Here is a 22856-nt window from a genome sequence, read left to right on the forward strand (position 1 = left end):
CCAGGGACGGGTACTCCTGCTAGTAATATATAAATAGCAAAATTTAGTACAGAATTGTAGTTGCTTACTTTCACAGCCTGTATCCTTCCGCCAATCAAGGATGGTTCCGGCCCGTTCACATTCTCTTGCATAAGCCTGAAGAGCTTCACAATAACATTTCTCCGCAAGAGGGCACTCACACATATCGATAAGGCAGGATCTACAAAGATAAATTGGAATTTCATTTAAAATTCGTTAGTTTTAAAATATGTGCGCCTAGTGTTTCATGTAATAACTTTGGAAAAGAATTTTTATCTCAACATCTTCAAACTAAGACTTTATTTATTTATCGATATCGTTAATGAAAATGGAGTTAGGAAATTAAGTAAAACTTAGAAATGTGGATTACAAGCCGCGTTTCTTGTTTTACAAACATAATTATAAGATATTTTATTTTATGATTTTTTACAAACTTATTTTAATAATGTTTGTTTTTTGTTTGTTTTAAATTTCGCGCAAAGCTACACGAGGGCTATCTGCGCTAGCCGTCCCTAATTTAGCAGTGTAAGACTAGAGGGAAGGCAGCTAGTCATCACCACCCACTGCCAACTCTTGGGCTACTCTTTTACCAACGAATAGTGGGATTGACCGTCACATTATAACGCCCCCACGGCTGAAAGGGCGAGCATGTTTGGTGGGACGGGGATTCGAACCCGCGACCCTCAGATTGCGAGTCGAGCGCCTTATCCACCTGGCCATGCCGGGCCTATTTTAATAATGACCACTTCACAAAATTACACCGTATGTAACATGTGAACAAAGTGTTATTTCTTTTATAGATTATAAAGTTTTAAAATAGCATACCTTCCATTGCAACTATTGACGTTTTTATTAAATGAAAGCCAAAATCGATCAGTTACAGTTCTCACATGTTTGAAACATTTAACCGTTTCATTTGCACGCTAATCAATAGTAACATGGAATGTTTTTGTTTGTTTATTATTAAGCACAAAGCTACACAATGGGTTATAAGTGTACTGCTCACGGCGAGTATCGAAACTCGATTTTTAGCGTTATAAGTTCTCAGACTTACTTCGGAACCGCAGGGGCCAATACGCATACTGAATGCCAAAATGTTTTTTTAAGATCACACTTCAGCATAATATAAGGTTGATAACAGGAAGGCAAAGAATGAATTATAGGCATAAGGAAAAGTTTTATTGATGATGGAACATACAACATGTTTTAACAGAACATTGGTCTGTCTTCTTCAAGTATGAACATACTACATGTTTTAACAGAACATTGGTCTGTCTACTTCAGGTATAAACATACTACATGTTTTAACAGAACATTGGTCTGTCTTCTTCAAGTACTAAACAATCCAAAGTTTATATATCGTTACAAAGACAATAGTGATTAAATGTGACGGAAATGGTTTGAGCAGGTGACAGGATGTAGGTAGAGGTTAAGTCTGGTCAAGTGTATGAACGGTGAATAGACCTTGCCAAATACAGCTGATGTTGCTGGGACTGATATCACAGTTTAGTGAGAGGTCATTGCTTTGATGATTTCAATAGTTTCTATACAGTCTCTTTCTTCTTTAGTTCTAGGTTGGTGTAAGAGAAGAATTTCGTTACAAAGTATTTGTGATCTGTTTCATATTGATGATATATAAAGGCGGATATCTGGAAATTACCTCTACTCATGTGACCTTGGTGTTCTTTGCGTCTTGTTTCTAAGTGACATTATGTTTGTCCCATGTATTTCTTTCCACATTCACATGCCCCGTTTTTCTTCTTTTAATATGGATTCTTTCGGGTTAGGTAGTAAAGTGTTTATTGTATGTGAGGTTAGGTAGTAAAATATCTATTGTATGTGAGGGTTTGAATACAGTTTGACATCAATGCTCAAATTATTAAAAGTCTACTAATTTCTGGCATAAAAGGGACTGAAACAAATTTTTTACTGTTTTAAACTTTGATATAAGATGTTTGGATTGAAACATCTAGATAGTACTATATTCTTTAAGTAGTTCAATTCAATTAGTGAGTATTCTTTGTGTGTGCAAGATTGTATAGCACGACTTACATAGGTGAAGTAGGAGAATATTTTCTGTGATTAAATCTTATGTGTGACAGAATGGGATTTCCTGGATATACCGGTGGTAGCTTTATTACTTTCTCTCTTTATATTCACACCTAAAAAGGGACGACAACTGCTGGATTCTATTTCATGTCGCCATATACTGAAGATATCGTCTACGTATCTTAAACAAAGTTCTGATTTCTAGGTGTGCATGAATTTGCTTCCAAATAGTTGTTCTAGAACGGACGTGTAGAGGTCACTAAGTAGATGATAAAGATTGGTGTTATTTGATTTTTATATGGATGAATATTTGAAATTATATTACTGAGTCAGGCAAGACATAATAGCACAAAAACGATGAATTATTTATATATTTCTCAAAGAACTTATATTTTGGGCGACAGGAACGTGTATGATGTGTTACACATTCCTTATTTTATAGAACTTTTACATGTAGAATACAGTATTGTTAAACTGGGTAGTTGGATCGTGCGTGAAAAGTATATTTTTTCATTTTATTTTATTTAAATAAAAAGTAGAAAACTCTTTAAAAAACATGATCAATAACCAGAGACGGCGCTAAAAGAGGCTTGGGGAGGGAGGCCATAGCCACCCCAAACACTGTGACCCACAAACTGGTGAACAACACATATTGACGGCAAACACTCCCCAACGTTCTGTCTGAAGTTTAATTCAACAATTAAGTTTCATAATTGTAAGTTCTACTGTATACATAAACGATTAAATTTCATATATATATATATCTTTTCATTCTCATACTTTTCTTAAACCATTAAATTTCGTATATATAAATATATATATATCTTTTCATTCTCATACTTTTCTTAAACCATAAATTTCGTATATATAAATATATATATATCTTTTCATTCTCATACTTTTCTTAAACCATTAAATTTCATATATATAAATATATATATATCTTTTCATTCTCATACTTTTCTTAAACCATTAAATTTTGTATATATAAATATATATATATATCTTTTCATTCTCATACTTTTCTTAAACCAATAAATTTCGTATATATGAATATATATTTACTTCTATAGTTTACTTAAATCACCTAATTTCATAATTTTAGGGCTACTAGTATTTGCATTACACGCAGAACCAAAATTCTAATCACGTCTATTTATATATCAAAGATCGACAACAGTACTTTCTCTTGTACTCTGAAAAACAAACGAATACTTCCTTTTTTTGTTTAACAATGTAGGCTTAAATAAGTTAAATCAATTTTTCTGTGTCCCAAACTTGAAGTTTGTAACTTACTGATAATGAGTCATTGTCATCAGTGTTTAATTATTCAGAAGTAACTTACTGGTAAGTAATAAGGCATGGTCGTCAATGTTTAATTACTGAGGAGTAATTTACTGGTAATAAGGCATGGTCATCAGTGTTTAATTATTAAGAAGTAATTTACTGGTAATAAGGCATGGTCATCAGACGTACTTACTGGTAAAAAGGCATGGTCATCAGTGTTTAATTATTGAGAAGTAACTTACTGGTGATAAGGCATGGTAATTAATGTTTAATTCTTCAGAAGTACCTTACTGGTTATAAGGCATGGTCATCAATGATTAATTATCGAGAAGTAACTTACTGACAGTGACTGTCATACTTAGTTGTGGTCCTTTGTGTGTGATAAATCACATAACTTACTAATTGTATTTATCACACATGCACACATATATAAATACAAACACATCAATACAGCAAAAATTAAAAAATGGTCACAAATTATTTCAAATGCATTTAAATACTAGATAAATTACTCTTTTTTTATTTGTAATGTACTAAATACATTACACCATTAAGTAATTCTAATTAAATTCTAATTACATTACTAGAAAAGGTAAATACATCATGCTAATCTTAATCTTAAAAGGAAAAATAACAATCAATTAGTCATATACAATAAATATCAAATCATCACAAAATATTTAAAAATTTAATTTAAATGGGGCAAAGATAAAACAACACAAAAATTGATTATGCAGCCAGGACAGAACATGTTCAAAAGATGGCTGGCAGAACAATAATCGCCAGTTGCTGACATCACAGCCAGGACAGAACATGTTCAAAAGATGGCTGGCAGAAAAATAATCGCCAGTTGCTGACGTCACAGCCAGGACAGAACATGTTCAAAAGATGACTGGCAGAACAATACTCGCCAGTTGCTGACGTCACAGCCAGGACAGAACACGTTCAAAAGATGACTGGCAGAACAATACTCGCCAGTTGCTGACATCACAGTGTTTCTGAAAACTTTATTGTTCTCAGTTTACCACAGTTCGTTAGCAGACCATTAATCCTAGCGCTCGTGCGTCCCTGTGCATGCACGCCCTAATGGCCACCAGTACTTACCAGTAATAGGTCATGGTCATCAGTGTTTAATAATTAAGAAGTAAGTTACTGGTAATAAGGCATGGACATCAGTGTTTAATTTAAGAAGTAACTTACTGGTAATAAGGCATGGGATCCACTTTAGCGTGACACTCAATAAACACGGTGGCAACCTTTAGAACGTTACATTCTCGAATTCCACGAATCTGTGATTCCCAGCTGTGTTTGCATGATGACTCTTGTGCTTTTGTTGAAAAGATTGGTTTACATCGCCGCGTGCTACCCCTCTAAAGTTCAAATAGAAAAAAATATAAGAAACTACAATTTTATTTCACTTCCAGTAGTACAAAATAACATACACTAGGTAAACACGTAAATATTTATTTTTTAACATCGGTTTATAACTTATCATGTTGATATTGCTCAAGTCATTCCCCTGAACTCATGAACGGTTTTTATTTCGCAATGAAAGTTAATGCGTTTCATTTTGTTTAACGGAAACTGGGGTTTATTACTATTGATGGAAGTAAAATAATGGCCCATATCTCTAGAATGTATCTTTATTGGTCCAATATAAGATACATTGAGGAGATATAAGTCTTTATTTTATTTACTTTAAGGTACTTCATATTACAAGTTTATCTATAGCTTAAAAATAAAATATCAAAAATACATACTGAAAGTAAATACTTTAACTCGGTAGATCCAGCGCATCTCAGATGCCAGCATCGAGTATGTATAGAAAAGAACGTACTTCAAAGTTACGAAATTATTTTGGTTGTTCAAACTTCCGTTCACAGTATCGTAAGAATTGTATGTTCAGAAAGAAACGGAATTATCTTTATTATACGTAATCATACAGGTCAACATCCGTGAAATGCTAGAAGGTACTATCCAGTCACGTGATAATGACAGGACTTGTATTTCTCATGATTGTAATCGAAAGGTTAGGATGAACCGTCCTAACACATCCTGCATATATTCCTAATACGCTATGACTTCCCTCTCAAAGATGACAACAAAAACCGCTGTAAATAACTGGATACATAATACCACGCCTACAATTTACCAAACGGATATAATAAACCTCATAAATTTATGAAGGAAATGCATCATACATAGAGGGGGCCAGGATGAGAAATGATATTTGGTCACCACAACATCAATAAGGTTACTCAATTATTTTTAAATTATCCCTGCTTTGACTCAGACTAACATAATTATAGTAATTTGCCAAAGAAGTGATAAAATGTTTGAAGTAACTCAGTTTATGTAGTTTTGACTTTCTTGTTTAAATACTTTTTGTAGCATTAAAAATCTATATATTATTATAGCTAGTTAGGCTACGTGTATATCGATCCCTTCTTGTCTTTATAAAACTTAATTTGTTTTATTATACTTGTTTGTTTCTTTTTTTATTAGCTATGTTTTTGCGCGCCAGCAATACCAAGCGTGGGACGCGCGTACACCCGATTCGATTTTATTAGTCATCAGGATCTCTACCAACCTACCCACAAATCTCATTATATGCCCAAAGTAGCGCATCGTCCGTTATCTATCCACATATATATATATATATATAATAGTATTCTTTTCGGTACAATAAAGGTATAATTAGAATCCCAGACAGAAAAGTTCTGTGAAAGAATTAGAGCGATAAGGTTTGTCATTTTTTCTGTATGGTTATCTGGAAAAGTCACTTACTTACCTACTTACTTAGATGAAAATTCGTTGAAACAGTGAAATTTTGATTTAGGTGGCTTTATAAGTATAATAAGCTTTAGTTTTGTTCAGCCAATACTGTGAAATAGTCATTGTTAATATTCAGACATTTTAAAGGTGGTTTTAAACGGGCGAGTTTTATGGCCGCCATTTTGTTTCATCACCTTTCCTATTATTAAGTACTAACGTACTTAACGATATTAAGAGAATATTAAGTTGTTTGTTTAATTATTATTCTGTAATGTCGATTTATACCACCTCCAAAAACTAAATAGCGTTTCAACTAAACTTTTGGGTCTTCGTAACCGACGCAAACTGACAACCTCTAGAATCTAGAGATAGTTCTCGAAGTCAGCCTTGTAGTAGACATAATCCGATAAGTTTTTCATATGGTAAGCATACGTGGTAAGTTTTATATATATTAGTTATTCATGGGTGCCTTTTTTGTATCATATTTATGTTTTATAAAGAGAAACGATTGTTTCTTACCACGTATTTTCTAAAATATATTGCATTACTATTTAATTATCAGTTCAATAAATGTCATTCATTTCACAAAGTGTTACGTGTTATGAGACAAGTCAATACCTACTTTCCATTCGTTCCCAAATGTTTCCACATCCGTTATTATATCCCCTTTTCTTGTAATGAAATCATCCTTTGAATCGTCGTTGTAGTTTCCACAAAGTCCACACATCTGGTTCTTAAACTTTGGAGGTATAGAGACCTCTACAAAACTACCTCCGTCCCACATGACTTTGACCCCTGTTAAGTCATCGAAATATCTTCATTAATAACAGATCCACCTATATCTTGGTTTGTATTTTAAAATAGAAAATGACCCAGAAATACATTTATATCAAGTGTAGCGACTTTTTTATTGAAACATGCGCGTGGACGATCGTTACCATTTTTTCTACTAAAGGAAAGACTTCCAAGTAGAAATGAATATTGGTTACATCTGATGTACATCTTTCTTTGTGTATTTCTGATACAATATATAGTTACATAACACTAGAGCTCATTAAGGGTTCTAAAACCTGCCGATTTGACCGCCTTGCAGTTTAAAATCTAGTAATAAACATCTGTAATACTACTTCAAACAGACAGTATTCGATAATTGTAATAAACATCTGTAATACTACTTCAAACAGACAGTATTCGATAATTGTAATAAACATCTGTAATACTACTTTAAACAGACAGTATTCGATAATTGTAATAAACATCTGTAATACTACTTCAAACAGACAGTATTCGATAATTGTAATAAACATCTGTAATACTACTTCAAACAGACAGTATTCGATAATTGTAATAAACATCTGTAATACTACTTCAAACATACAGTATTCGATAATTGTAATAAACATCTGTAATACTACTTCAAACAGACAGTATTCGATAATTGTAACTACAGCCTTTCCGAGTAAGTGTCGAGTTGGGTAGAGATTTCACAGTTTTTGAAAGATAGAAAGTTAATTTCAGATTATAAATATATCCAAATGTACAACATCATTGACGAATGAATAGATGTAGTATAGAATGGCTGAAACTGATGACGTGATTCATATTATAAAGATGATAGTATTATTTGAACAATTAAGATCACTGAGAGTTTGGATCAGGCTACGTCTACTGTAAATTGATTCTAAACTAACTTTAATCGTTTATTTCACTATCTAACTGGAACACGGTAATAAAAAAATCAATTGTGATCCCTAAAAAAAGTCTGTATCGTTTTAAACTAACAGAATGTCATTGTTCACTAGGCGCGTTTTTCAGGCTCCAATAAATACCATAAATCCAGTTTCGCTAATACACATGGGAAAAAACCTAAAAGGCATGGATGATGCAGTGTAGACCTGTGAATGGTGTAATGGAAACAATTAACAAAGTAAAAGAAGCATAACCAAACTGCAGAAGTAGCCATGACTTCAATGGTGGAATAATAAAACGTTACGATTTTCTTAGACTGTATTGGCTAAGGTAAGATGGATTAGATTAAGTTTGTAATTAGATGTTTGTGAAAGAAAATATAATCGTTCTAAAGCAAATGTTTTATTATAGTGGAAGAATTAGGTCAAAATTAGATCGGTGAATTATCTGTTGATACGGACAAGGTTAGTTCTACATATAAAATAGCTCATTAATTACAATCTACAGCAATTAAACAGTTCCATAACATCACAATTATTCGGTGAATTATCTGTTGATACGGACAAGGTTGGTTCTACATATAAAACAGCTCATTAATTACAATCTACAGCAATTAAACAGTTCCATAACACAACAATTATTAGGTGAATTATCTGTTGATACGGACAAGGTTAGTTCTACATATAAAACAGCTCATTAATTACAATCTACAGCAATTAAACAGTTCCATAACACAACAATTATTAGGTGAATTATCTGTTGATACGGACAAGGTTAGTTCTACATATAAAATAGCTCATTAATTACAATCTACAGCAATTAAACAGTTCCATAACATCACAATTATTCGGTGAATTATCTGTTGATATGGACAAGGTTGGTTCTACATATAAAATAGCTCATTAATTACAATCTACAGCAATTAAACAGTTCCATAACATCACAATTATTACCAAGATTAGTTCTTGCAACTATGCTGTAACCTTCCTGAACTACGGAGAACGATCCCAGTTTAACATACGGAAGTTGTACTTTTCTCTTGTTGACCTTCACCTTCATAAATCGAGCCATTCGGATTTTGCTTTGACCTATCTATAAAGTTGGAAAAAAGACTGGAATGTTTCATGAGATTCTACAAGAAATTTAGTTTCGTAAATAAAACTTCACAGGACTAATATAAAGCGCTGCATATAAAGCTCCACATGGAGTTACAGCGAAAAACAGAAATACACCATTTCAAAGTGTAGGCTACAGAGATAGCTTTCTAGCACGGCCGATTTTCAGTCAACTATAAGACAATTTAAAAGTAATTTTAAAATGAAACCAGGATCAGGAAGAACACTGTTCAGAAAGTAGTAATATGATGATTTATAGGAGGCTTGGTTTCTTCCCAAAAAACTGTCGTTATCTATGACGTATTGCAGTCAGAGAACTTCAAACAATAAGAAATTAGTTGTTGATAGGAAATATTTTAATTTTATGACAATACATTGCCATTTGTATAGCTTAGCTTCTTGTATACTATGTGCACGAAGATATCCTAAAACAATCTACACTATAGAGTTGCAAATATAACTATATTGTTAATGATAAGTTTAAAGTTAACCTATGGTATATGGTTAACTCACTTTCATTTTCACAACTTTCGTCCAAGAGAATGTCTTTGAGTGTCGAGGGTCGTTAATGACCTGGATAGCGAAGCTTTTATTTCCCTTACAATCTTTGGCCAGGAGGTACTTACAAGAACCCTGGTAGTTGAAAATTCGTCCGTCGAACGTTCGGTAATGTGGATCACCGAACACAGAACACACTCCATCGTCTACAAAAAAAAAAACGTTATTCGCAGTGTTTCAATTGTGCAAGAAAATTCAATCAGGTTCGAACCGTTAGCTTTCTGTAATTTGATATCGGGAATACTAAAATCGCTTTACTAGTATTTAAACCCAACTGACTCCAAGAGTAATTTTTCAGATAACTTTTACTATAGCGCTTTAAAACTTGAGAAGTGGTTAGGTTTTGAAGTTAATCACAAAGCTACACAATAGGCTATCTGTGTTCTGCCCACCACGAGTATCGAACCCGGTTTATAGCTTTCAGATGTGACTAACCTCACTCACTAACAGCAGTTCCAAGTTACATACAGAGCAAAACATTTTAAGTACAATTTTTTTATGATAGAGCACCACAGGAAACTTCATAACGCTGTAATTAATAGCTGCTACGAACCTGCAGAAGACTTAATATTTATTATTAAGTAAGTTACTTACAATGCAATATACAAACATACTTACACGTCATGATCAAATTAACAATAGAAATGGGGAAAACGTTACGTATCATGAATTAAAATTATTTACTGGTGATTTTAATTCCTGTATTACAACTTTGTTCCACCCTTTTTCCTCTTTTATACAATGTAACATTTTAAATTCTCTGAGCGTAACGTGTAAAGAATTAAAACTTCACTATTTTCTTTCTCGACAGTTTGATATTACGAAATAGACCACCTATTGCTAAGAATCAATAGTTTTGTTTCCTCCAGTATTTTTATCCTGCGACTTCCTCTCGATTAGAACCGTGCATACAAAATAGAAAACAAAGGTTTCTGTTTATTCATAATAATATATCGAATGTGGAAGCTGTAAGGAATTAAAAGTATTAAAATTATTTTTGTTTTTACTTGAAAAAAAATGATCGATTTTCCTTAACAAGGAATTTTTTATATTTTTATTTCTTTCCAAGTTTTTAGGTTGAACAAACAAAAAAAAAACATTAATTATTTAAGTTACATGTTTTCATGCAATCACCTTCTACACATGTCGCACAGCAGTCTCCTGGTATTAGTTTAAGTTTGTGCCGCTTGGGGCAGGACTTTTCCGAACACTGTATCACTTCGCACGTTATCTCACCGTCACTGCAAGAACACAAAGTGCATCGTTCTTTCTTCCAACTTTCACCATCCTATTATGCGAAAAGAAAAAAAAAAGAAACTCAAAGTAAATCTAAAATATACTGGAATTGGTTCTTTATAAGGAAATTCATATTCATAAAGTGTGATGATAGCAATTGGTAGCAAATAAAGTTTTAAGTCAAATCGGTTTCTCCAGTAAAAATCAATAACAGTAATTCCATTACTGATCAAACTTTTACACATAGCAGAAACCTTTTTAAATTTACCCCAGAATCTTGAATGTTAGAAAAATAAATTCAATGTTTTATTCAATTATCCTCCAACTGAAATAAAAAAAATTCAAATAACTTTTACAACAGCTTTTGGACAGTGCAAATAAAAATGAAAAGGGGGAAAATTTTGTACCGTTATTATTATTTTTTAATTATTAATGATTGTTTTGTGTAAAAAAGAACAAATACCTGGTATACTCGACCTTCAATCATGCACACTGCTTTAGTCTCTTCTGGGTCACGACACTTGTAACAACAAAGGTTCGGTAACAGCTCTTGAAATTCAGGTGGACAGTGAACCGGAGGGCAAACTGTCCTCTGGCAAATTGTGGTGGAGTTCTGAAAATGTTCATGTAAGACTATCCATGATACTACTCACTTATCCCAGATTACACTTAAGCACTTTTGTTAATTTAATGATTGTTTAAAAGCAGCCAAAAACAAACAAATGTAGAAAACTTTACACAAAATCGAATCTTTTATAATTGGTTAATAATATCGTTCAAGATGTCAGAAAAACACGAAGGTTCAAGAAATCAATTTAAAACAAAAATACGATACCCTATAACCCGTTTTTATTTATTTTATTTATTTATTGCATGTCACTATTGGTAGAATTATCAATCTGATTTCCTATTTAAACTTTTAATAAGGCTAAACCTGATCAACTTAGCTCATTAGTGGAGTTACATAAATTAGTTACTCGAGTTAATCCTTGGTTAATAATCTTGATTTTGAGTTGATCTAGTAATTTCTAACTCCAATAAAACTCAATACTATTAAAAAAAAACTCTTAAAATATGACTTAAACAGACTGTTGTATTGACGTCTGGTGTAGGGCGAACTGTAGCTTCTCAATCACCCCAGCTGCTATATATCATATATACACCAATCAAAACACAGTCTAAAAGTCACTCCAGGTTCCCAGGATTGTAAAAACTAGCATCTTCTTCAGAATGTATCAACCTATTTATAAAAACCAGAGATGTAGAAGGTAAATTAAAAGTGGGAAGGCCTAAGGCTTATTTGACCAAGCGAAGCGAGGGTATGCACGCCAGGGTTCGCTTTAGGATCCTGGAAGCTTTTAGGTTAATGATTAAATTTTATGCATTTTGGTTTTTCAGAGAGTAATTTTTCTAATTTTTTTTGCATTTCTACTAGGACAGGTTCAAAAGTGAGGGGCGGGGGCTTCCTACGCCACTGATGCAGACAATGAAACATTTTTCTTACGATGTTAAACGCCGAAAGCTGACAATGCAACGGAACCAGTAGGCCTAATAATAGTAAGCAGAATCACATATGCAGTGTAGCGTAACTGTAACGAATTACGATTTCTTCTCTATATTTTACAAAAGCAATACTAACTAAACGATTAGCAGAAATAAAATTTACCAGTCTTTTAGAAGGTATTACAACCCAAGTTAGATGTGTTCAAATGCTAGTTAAGAAACCTAAATCGTGTAACTACATATTAATAACTGGTCAAAACTGTACCAAATTTGTAAATCTGAGTTAGGAACGAAAATTTCAATGAAACGAAAACAAATTATATCATATGACACCGAAACAAATACTCACGTTGCACGTGCAGTGAGTGCAATGATCTAGCATAATATTCTGCCCATGTTTAATTTCAGTCATTCCGACTAGACATCTTCCATTGAAGTCGTAGATTTTACGGCTACCTAAAAATAAAACTAATATTTTGAATTCATGCTTTCAAACAGTCACAAGCTGATTTTTTTTATCAATAAAGAATTGACCAAGCTTTCTCAGTTTGATTGATATGATTCAGTAAGATTCATTTTCGTCTTGTAGTCTAAGCCTAACTTTTTTTGGAACAATTGGGAAGTGTATAGAAGGTCACGCATTAAAAAGTTTTTGATAAAAAAGAAGAGGCAACTGTTCCAAACGTTGCTCAATCTACAGACTTAAATAGCTGTAACTCGTAACGACTCCACGAAGTAGCAAAGACAATGAATATTTGAATAACATCGATGTATGACAACACGAAACAAGTTTTAAGAGCGTTAGTGACGCATTTACTGCAAGTGTACAGTAATGATGCTTGTTTGTTTTAGAGCTGTGACGGTTTACTATTACATATTTATTTTAAAATCGATGTTTCTTTAAATTATATTTATATTTAGAAATGTACACAACTTATACTGTTAAATATGTATTGCTAAACTCCCGCTTATTCTTTAAAGTTGTAGAAGATTCTCGAGAAGAATCAACAATATATCTGTGTACGTAAACGCTAATGTCAGCGTCAGTATTGTTACGTTTGTTTGTTTTTGAATTTCGCGCAAAGCTACACGAGGGCTATCTGCGCTAGCCGTCCCTAATTTAGCAGTGTAAGACTAGAGGGAAGGAAGCTAGTCATCACCACCCACCGCCAACTCTTGGGCTACTCTTTTACCAACAAATAGTGGGATTGACCGTCACATTATAACGCCTCCACGGCTGAAAGGGCGAGCGTGTTTGGTGGGACGGGGATTCGAACCCGCGACCCTCAGATTGCGAGTCGAGCGCCTTATTCACCTGGCCATGTCGGGCCATGTATTGTTACGTAAACTAAAGTTTCGAGAAACTCCCCAAACGCCTATAAATATAACCAATGCGACGCGCCAAAAAACAGTACATATTATTGGTTTGCTATAATTGGTGTGCTATAAACTTCGGAAGTTATAACGCTTATTAATCGGGACACTTCAGATATTTAACGAGGAACATTTATAAATTTCGAATATTACAAACCATTTAACTTCAGGGAATTCACATCGGACATTAGTATTTTTACGAAAACATTACCTAACGTCATCGGTAGAAAAAATCGACGTGTGATCAGTGAAGACCACAAAGCTAGCTAGCTCCCTGTGAAGTGAATTGTACCTACGTTAACGCTCGTCGTGAACCCTCGATAAGATATCAAGGAAGTTTCAGACTAGAAGGAAGACTTTGTATCGCTTGTAAGTTTGTGGAACTTTTGTATATAAATCATTGTTTGTAATAACTATTTGTAATGACTGTTATTGCAAATTGTATTATCGTTTGTATATTAAAACATATTTGTATTAAAAACAAAACTGTGTGTATCAATCTTGTTGGCAAATATCATAAATTGGAGATATATATCTGCATTTACTTAACTAATAACTTTAAATTACAATTTAACTCAGTTTTAGGCTATTTGAAATTGAATGTGTAACAGATAAAAGCCACATTGAGTTATCTTTTTTTCCCCATCACAGAGAATCGAACCACGGATTTTAGTGTCGCAAATCCGTAAACTTACCGCTGTCTCAACAGGGGATTAGTAAAAAATACTTCTGAAGTATAATAAACAAAATCGAAGGTTATCTAGTGTATAGTGAATAATTTATGAAATATTATAAAAATGTTAAAGGTTGTCTAGTGTATAGTAATATTCTAAATAACTTTGAAGCGTAATACTAGATAACCTTTACTTTTGGTATAGTAATATTCTAAATAACTTTTGAAGCGTAATAAAAAATAAAGGTTTTCTAGTGTATAGTAATATTCTAAATAACTTTTGAAGCGTAATAAAAAATAAAGGTTGTCTAGTGTATAGTAATATTCTAAATAACTTTGAAGCGTAATAAAAAATAAAGGTTGTCTAGTGTACAGTAATATTCTAAATAACTTTTGAAGCGTAATAAAAAATAAAGGTTGTCTGGTGTGGATAAAGTTTTGAAATATAATAAACAAAAGTAAAGGTTATCTAGGGTATTGTAATTGTGTGAATAACTCATGAAGTATAACACCTAAATAAGTTGCTTTACGTACGAAGGGTTAAATTAAGTGATGCAAATACACCGTCATTACTTGTCGAGAAGTATTTTCAACACAGAGAACAAGCCCAAAATATTGTTTATGGACTGCTTCGCGATTTTACTTTAAAAAATTTAATCGAAAATATTTCATCGAGCTCTCATCGACATTTAAAACTCTTACCTAAATCATTCGTGTATAACTGTACAAACTTCTCTATTCAGAAATATGGCCTGAGAAACAACAGGAAGTTTCTTTAAAAATTTGAAGAAAGAGAGAAAGAAAAAACAGAGAACATGAGAATTTCGTGTTTGTTATATGAAATAACAAAGTAATACTACATTTTCTGTGATATTTATCATACATTTGTTTGAAAACAACAATTTAATAGTTAGAACTCAAAAGCACTCATATAATCAGGATTTTTTAATATTTTTCCTTATAATATGCTTTTACGATTCAAAACATGTCACTATGTTATCAGGAGATGGCGCGCAAGCAGTGTAAGTGTATTATTAAAAAACCGATGCCGACACCAATGTTTCAACATGTAGAATATTTTATTTATATAAAGTTAAAAGCAGAAAAATATACGTTAGAAATCTTTACATGTTTCGGAGGAACACGTTCTACCATCTTTAGGAGACCAAGAAGACACATAAAGTTCCTTTATACGCACTGTAAATGTACGTCTACAATATGCATCTTGTGCAGTGGCACCATTTACAAAATCGATTTCTATAAATGTATTTCCGTGACCTAAATCTCCATTCAAAATCATTTTATTTTGAACCATTTCTAATATATATATATATATATATTATATTTCTCTTATATTTAATTCGTTTTTTAACTTTACTTGTTTAAATATTTTTACATTGTCCCAATCAATGACGTGTGAAGAGTTCGCCAGATGTCCGCCAAGTCTGAATCACGCGTTTTTAATTTATCAAGAACACATTTATGGTCTTTAGTTCTAAGTGTTAAATATCTACTTGTCTATCTAATACATCGTGTCACCCATTACCCCAGAAAACGTTCTCGTTTTTGTGTTTTGCACATGGGGCCCTTAATGTCTAATTCATATAATGAGGATTTTTGTTTGTTTGTTTGTAGTTACGCACAAAGCTACACAATGGGCTATCTGTGCTCTGCCCACCACGGGTATCGAAACACGGTTTCTAGTGTTGTAAGTCTGCAGACATACCGCTGTGCCACTGGGGGGTCTAATGAAGATGATCATGCATTTCGAAACGTTGGTGTCGTCATCTTATTTTTATTAAAACTTTGCACAAGAGGTCCTAGTCTAAAGTACTGAATCTTTATATTCTTGGAAGAAAAACAAATTAAATGTTTACCTCTGCAACGCGGACAGCATTCTCCAGGTTTGGTTACATATTTTGATTCAGGGCAAGGCAAAACAGGGCAGGCTTTCTTCGAACAAACGATGTTTCCGTTCTGTTCGTGGTAAAAACAAATTACAAGTCATTTTTTTTTTAAATACACATATCAATTTGATGAAAGTCGAATGTTCATAGATCTAAAACTTATGAATAAATTATAACTTCTAAATTTAATTGGGTTGAATTAAAACAATGATTTTTTCAGTTTTAGTCGATTCATTTTTTCTCTACAGATAACACAGTAAATATTATTGAGAGTATCGTTCTTATAAAAAAACCATCTTACAACAGGCTAAGTGTTATGCAGCGTTTACAGGCTGAAGATCGGGTTATCCTTTACCTCTTAGAGCATGGTCTATGTGAAATCGAAATGAAACTTTTCTCGTTGACTATGGTACCATACTAAAACAACTGTACAAAATGTCACATTTTGAACACAATTAAAATTGGTTCATTACTTTAATATTAAAAACACGTTGATAACAGACTTCAGCATCTCATTGCTCAAGCTGATAGTTTTCTCGTAAAGACACTTAGTGTCAGAAAAATCTGAGAAAAAGGTATTTGGACAAGTAACTTTTCATTAGTATTAGAGTTCTTACATAGTGTTTTTCTGTTATAAAGTATATTTTCTAAGATAACTTTTTCTTCGAACTAGCAGACTATTACTTAATATTGTCAACGAACTAGCAGACTATCACTTAATATTGTCAACGAACTAGCAGACTATTACTTAATATTGTCAACGAACTAGCAGACTATTACTTAATATTGTCAACGAACTAGCAGACTATTACTTAATATTGCCAAAACATACATTTCTAAATCGATATCAAATGTTCTGAAGTTCTGTACTCCGACTTTGTTGATGATATTAAGGTTTAATCTTATAGTTACATATTTTTACTTACATTTCGCAAACAATGTTTCCTTACGGATATTTGGCAAACATTTAAATACGTTCAGCGTTCGTTAACCCTAACCGCCAGTAGGTCACTGATATTTACATATTGTTATATTTCGAGCTGTTTTTCTTTATTTGTAACTTTTAAATCTTCTCAGATATCTGTATTGTCTCATTCTCCTGGGTTAAATATTAGTTTCATAAAGATTAAGTAGTTATATGTTCGAGGTTTAGCTCTTGTGTCATTAGTGTTTCAGAGTGATGTTACTTGATACTCAGGGCTTTGGTATATATTTCTAAAGACTACACTACTTGTGTCTTAAATCTTTATCCCAAGAACATGGTTTTTGCTTTGTTACAGCTTTCCATTCGTAATGAATTCCTTGTTAACAGCGTTTGATGTTCATATCGATAGGGACACAAGAACATGGTTCTCATATTATTACAGCTTTCCACTCGCATTTGATTTATTTGATTCCTTATTACCAGTGTTTCCTGCTCATGTTGTTAGGGTTTGGTGCTCACAAGGACATGGTTCTCACGTTTTTATAGCTTTCCACTCATATTGGATTCCTTATAACCAGTGTTTGATGCTCATATTATTAGGGTTTGCTGTTCACAAGGACATGGTTCTCACGTTGTTACAACTTTCCACTCATATTTCATTCTTTGTTATCAGTGTTTGATGCTCATGTTGTTAGGGTTTGGTGCTCAAAAGGACATGGTTCTCACGCTTTTACAGCTTTCCACTCATTCCTTGTTATCAGTGTTTGATGCTCATATTGTTAGTGGTGGATATTAAAGTTACGAAGCTAACTTGTTCAAGTCATATGTTTGATACTTGTTTTGTTGAGATATAGTGTTCATGTCATTAGGCAAAGAAGGCTGACCTCGTTGAGCCTTCAAATTCAGCTGACAGCCATATGCTATGATGTAATTTGTACATACGTGTTGATATGGCCTGGCTAGAAATATTTCACAGAAATCTCCCGTCACAAATAATTCGTAATCAACTTATTACACAGACTTGACTTCTTAGTTTGTTACAGTTAAGAACTCGTGTTGTTGAGATTATTACTTGTATCATTATGGTTGAGTTTTTAGATCCATGCCACCAAAACTTAGTATATGTGTTGTTATGTGCTTCTGCTCGTATCAAAGAGATTTGTAAGTATTTCGTTCGAGTTTAATAGTCTTGTAACAAGGATTTGATATTCACGTTCGCATGATGCTTATTTTTGCTCAATGACTGTGATGTTCAAACTAACAAACTAATTTAATTTAATAAGCATTACATAATACTCTATTTTATACACGCTCATTATGACTTAATATTTAATAAGCACTACATATTATTGTATTTTATACACACTCAGTCTGATTTAGTAAGCACTACATAATACTGTATTTTATACACGCTCATTCTGACTTAATATGCATTACACCGTATAGCGTCTTATGTACACTTAATCTCAACTAACACGCATTGCATAAAAGTGCATCTTATACACACTTAATCTGATGTAATAGGCACTACATAATATTACATTTAATACACACATAATATCAACTCTTAGGCACTACATGATGCCAGATCTTATATACAATGTGATCTAAGAGGCACTACATAATATACATCTTATGCACAATCTGATTTAATAGGCACTGCATAATACTGTATCTTATAAACACTTAATATGTTCTAATAGGCCTACATAATACTGCATGTTTTACACAGTTAATCTGATCTAATAATCATTACATACTATAGATCTTGTACACTTTTGATCTAATAGGCACTGCATAACAATCCATCTTTTACATAATCTGATCTTACAGGTACTACATAATACCACATCTTATACACACTTAATCTGACCTAAAAGGCACTACACTACACAATAGTGCATCTTTTACCTGCGTAATCTGATCTAATAGATACTACATACTACTTAATCTGTTTTAATAGACACTACATAATACAACATCTTATACATCCTTAACCTGGCCTAATAAATACTACTTAATACATATCTTATCTACAGTATGGTTTAATTGTATAATAATGAATCTTATAAACGCGTAATCCGAACTCATATATACTAAATAATAACTAATTCTATACACACTGAAGCTGATCATACAGGCACTACACAAAACCGCATTTTATACACGATGAATGTGATCTAATAGAAACTGCATAACACCCCATCTTATACATGCTAAATCTGATCTAATAAAAACTGCATAATACCTCATCATATATACGCTGAATCTGATCAAATAGGAACTGCACAATACCGTATATTATACATGCCGAACTGATATAATAGGAACTGCACAATACCGCATCTTATACATGCCGAACTGATATAATAGGAACTGAACAATGCCGTATCTTATACATGCTGAACCTGATATAATAGGAACTGCATAATACCGTATATTATACATGCCGAACCTGATATAATAGGAACTGCATAATACCGTATATTATACATGCCGAACCTGATATAATAGGAACTGCATAATACCGTATATTATACATGCCGAACCTGATATAATAGGAACTGCATAATACCGTATATTATACATGCCGAACCTGATATAATAGGAACTGCATAAAACCGCATCTTTTACACGATTATTATGATATAAGAGGCCCTAATAACAAACAGTTCTCATGTGCTGGATTTTTTAATTTATCTTTCTCACCAAGATTTTAAAGAAACTTCCTATTGTTTCGTAGACCAAATTTCTGAGCAATTTGTAAAGTTATTTATAGACGTATAATTTAGGTGCGCGTTTGAAATTTCGATGAGATCTCGAAGAAGGACCTCTGATTACATTTAAGTGAAATTCTCAAAACAGTCCATAAATAGTATTTTTGTTTGTCCTATGTACACGAAACTTTATAAGGAAGATCGATATCAGAAAAGTAGTTATTGAAAATATTTCCCGACAAATAATGACGCTGTAATTACATCATTTAATTTAACCCTTCGTACGTAAAGCAACTTATTTGGGTAATAATGACGCTGTAATTACATCATTTAATTTAACCCTTCGTACGTAAAGCAACTTATTTGGTAATAATTGATACCGATGTCTAAATACTGAAGAAAACATATACTGCGGATGAATGGGAATATTACATAAGGAAGAACATAAAAAGTTTACGTAGAAACTTTCTAGCTCTAACCCTCATTATAAGTTTTCCTTCGGTTTTATGACATTATGATCAAAGCTTTATCTTTCAACTAGGTTTTCCTTACAGATAACATACACTGTAGCTCAAAGAGTGCGTGCAAGGAATTAACATTGCTGGCATACGAACACGAATACATATTAGAAGATTACGTTGTTTTAAAATCAACTTCATTTTCGTTCTTCTAATTCCATGAGTAATAATTATATATACTTGAAGGTTAGATAGTGAACACATTTTAATAGAAGATTAATAACCTACATAAATATCAAATAACATACGGGATTGGCCTTATCTGACAGAGAGGAAAACCAAGTTACATGAGAGACTATAAAAATTAAGCATTATTCATAGGAACGCCAATCTAACTACACAGCTCGTTGTTTCTCTCCAATAACTGAAACGAAAAACAAAGTTTGGGCGATAAAATTATCTTTTATTCTGTAGTAAAGTATGTAACTTTGTATAATATCTGAAATAGTCGAGCATGTATCCTAAAGGCAAATTAAGTTCAAGATTGTTTCTTTTCTTACTGAAGCTGTTCTAAAACGAGTATTTAAGATCTATCCAGAGCTATTTTAGTTAAATAAATAAACAATTTGATGTTAATATTATCATACACCTAACTGTGACTTAAATATAATGGATAAAGCTACAATTTACCAAGTTTCTCTAATTCACACCGAAACATTTGTTGTCCAAGTAATTGATGATAGAGATAGCGTCTTTACCACTACCCTTAATTATCGTGTCACAAAGGCTTAGTTGATGATGTAGATAGCGTCTTTACCACTACCCTTGATTCTCGTGTCACAAAGGCTTAGTTGATGATATAGATAGCGTCTTTACCACTACCCTTGATTCTTGTGTCACAAAGGCTTGGTTGATGATAGAGATAGCGTCTTTACCACTACCCTTAATTCTCGTGTCACAAAGGCTTAGTTGATGATGTAGATAGCGTCTTTACCACTACCCTTGATTCTTGTGTCACAAAGGCTTGGTTCATGTAGATAGATAGCGTCTTTACCACTACACTTGATTCTCGTGTCACAAAGGCTTAGTTGATGATATAGATAGCGTCTTTACCACTACCCTTGATTCTTGTGTCACAAAGGCTTGGTTGATGATATATATAGCGTTTTTACCACTACCCTTGATTCTCGTGTCACAAAGGCTGGTTGATGATATAGATAGCGTCTTTATCACTACCCTTGATTTTCGTGTCACAAAGGCCTGGTATTAATGCTGTTAGGATCAGATTATCTTAAATGTAAGATTTCATGAAGGTTTGAAGCTAACGGCAGAAGAGTCATTTAAAAAAAACTTGGGGTTGTGGGGGGGGCAAAGAAGGCTGACCTCACGTGGGCCTCCCAATGGCGTAATTTGCATATGTGTATTAATCCGATCTTACTAGAAATATTTCACAGAAATCGCCAGTTAGTGCCCCTTCACGAACCTGGGTAAAAAGAAAACCGCCACTGGCTAAAGTCACAAGTAATTCGTAATCAACTTGTTACACAGATTTGACTTCCTAGTTTATTGCGGATAAGAACTCGTGTTGTTGAGGTTATTACTCGTATTATTATAGTTGAGGTTGAACATTTATTTGCTTATTTTGTAAAGGTTTGAGATCCATGCCACTAAAACTTAGTACAGTGTTGTTATGTGATTGTGCTCGTATCAAAGGGATTTGTAGGTATTTCCTTCGAGTTTGTTAGTCTTGTAATAAGGATCTGATATTCACCTTCACATGGTATGATCTGATTAAATATTCACTATATAATACTACATCTTATGAGCACTCACCCTGACTTAATACGCACTACATTATACAGCATCGTATATACACTTAATCTCAACTAACAGGTGCTGCATAATAGTGCATCGTATACACATCTAATCTGATTTAATAAGCACTACATAATACTGCATTTTATACACGTAATCTAAATTCATAGGCACTAAATGATGCCGTACCTTACACACACATAGTCTGATCAGACAGGCACTGCATAATTCTGTACCTTATAATCACTTAATATGTTCTAACAGGCATTACGTAGAACGGCATCTTGTATACTTAATCCAATATTATAAGCACTACATACTACTACGTTTTATACACTTGGTCTGATCCTCCATTATGAACTACATAATATCACATCTTAAACACACTTGGTCTGTTCCAATAGGCATTACGTGATACAGCATCTTATACACAATTAATATGATGTAATAGAAACTACATAACATGTCATCTTATATACAAGTAATATGATGTAATAGACACTACATAACATTCCATCTTATACACAATTAATATGATGTAATAGAAACTACATAACATGTCATCTTATATACAATTAATGTGATGTAATAGAAACTACATAACATTCCATTTTATAAACAATTAATGTGATGTAATAGAAACTACATAACATTCCATCTTATACACAATTAATGTGATGTAATAGAAACTACATAACATTCCATCTTATACACAATTAATGTGATGTAATAGAAACTACATAACATTCCATCTTAT

General features: G+C 32.9%; 1 protein-coding gene across 1 annotated transcript in view; it reads right to left on the reverse strand.

Moving 5' to 3' along the window:
- LOC111086076 (BMP-binding endothelial regulator protein-like) overlaps window positions 1-16251 on the reverse strand; it is a 20250-nt gene extending 3999 nt beyond the window's left edge. Inside the window, exons 1-9 of the mRNA XM_022387517.1 lie at window positions 16155-16251; window positions 12580-12686; window positions 11191-11340; window positions 10626-10779; window positions 9447-9637; window positions 8772-8910; window positions 6752-6924; window positions 4555-4724; window positions 69-199 (exon numbers count right to left, since the gene is read on the reverse strand). Coding sequence (XP_022243225.1) covers window positions 69-199; window positions 4555-4724; window positions 6752-6924; window positions 8772-8910; window positions 9447-9637; window positions 10626-10779; window positions 11191-11340; window positions 12580-12642 — 1171 coding nt within the window. The 5' untranslated portion in view covers window positions 12643-12686; window positions 16155-16251. The remainder of the gene's footprint in view (window positions 1-68; window positions 200-4554; window positions 4725-6751; window positions 6925-8771; window positions 8911-9446; window positions 9638-10625; window positions 10780-11190; window positions 11341-12579; window positions 12687-16154) is intronic.
- Between the last annotated feature and the right edge of the window lie 6605 nt (window positions 16252-22856).

Source organism: Limulus polyphemus, unplaced genomic scaffold (assembly GCF_000517525.1).
Source record: "Limulus polyphemus unplaced genomic scaffold, Limulus_polyphemus-2.1.2 Scaffold826, whole genome shotgun sequence".
NCBI classification, from domain to species: domain Eukaryota; kingdom Metazoa; phylum Arthropoda; class Merostomata; order Xiphosura; family Limulidae; genus Limulus; species Limulus polyphemus.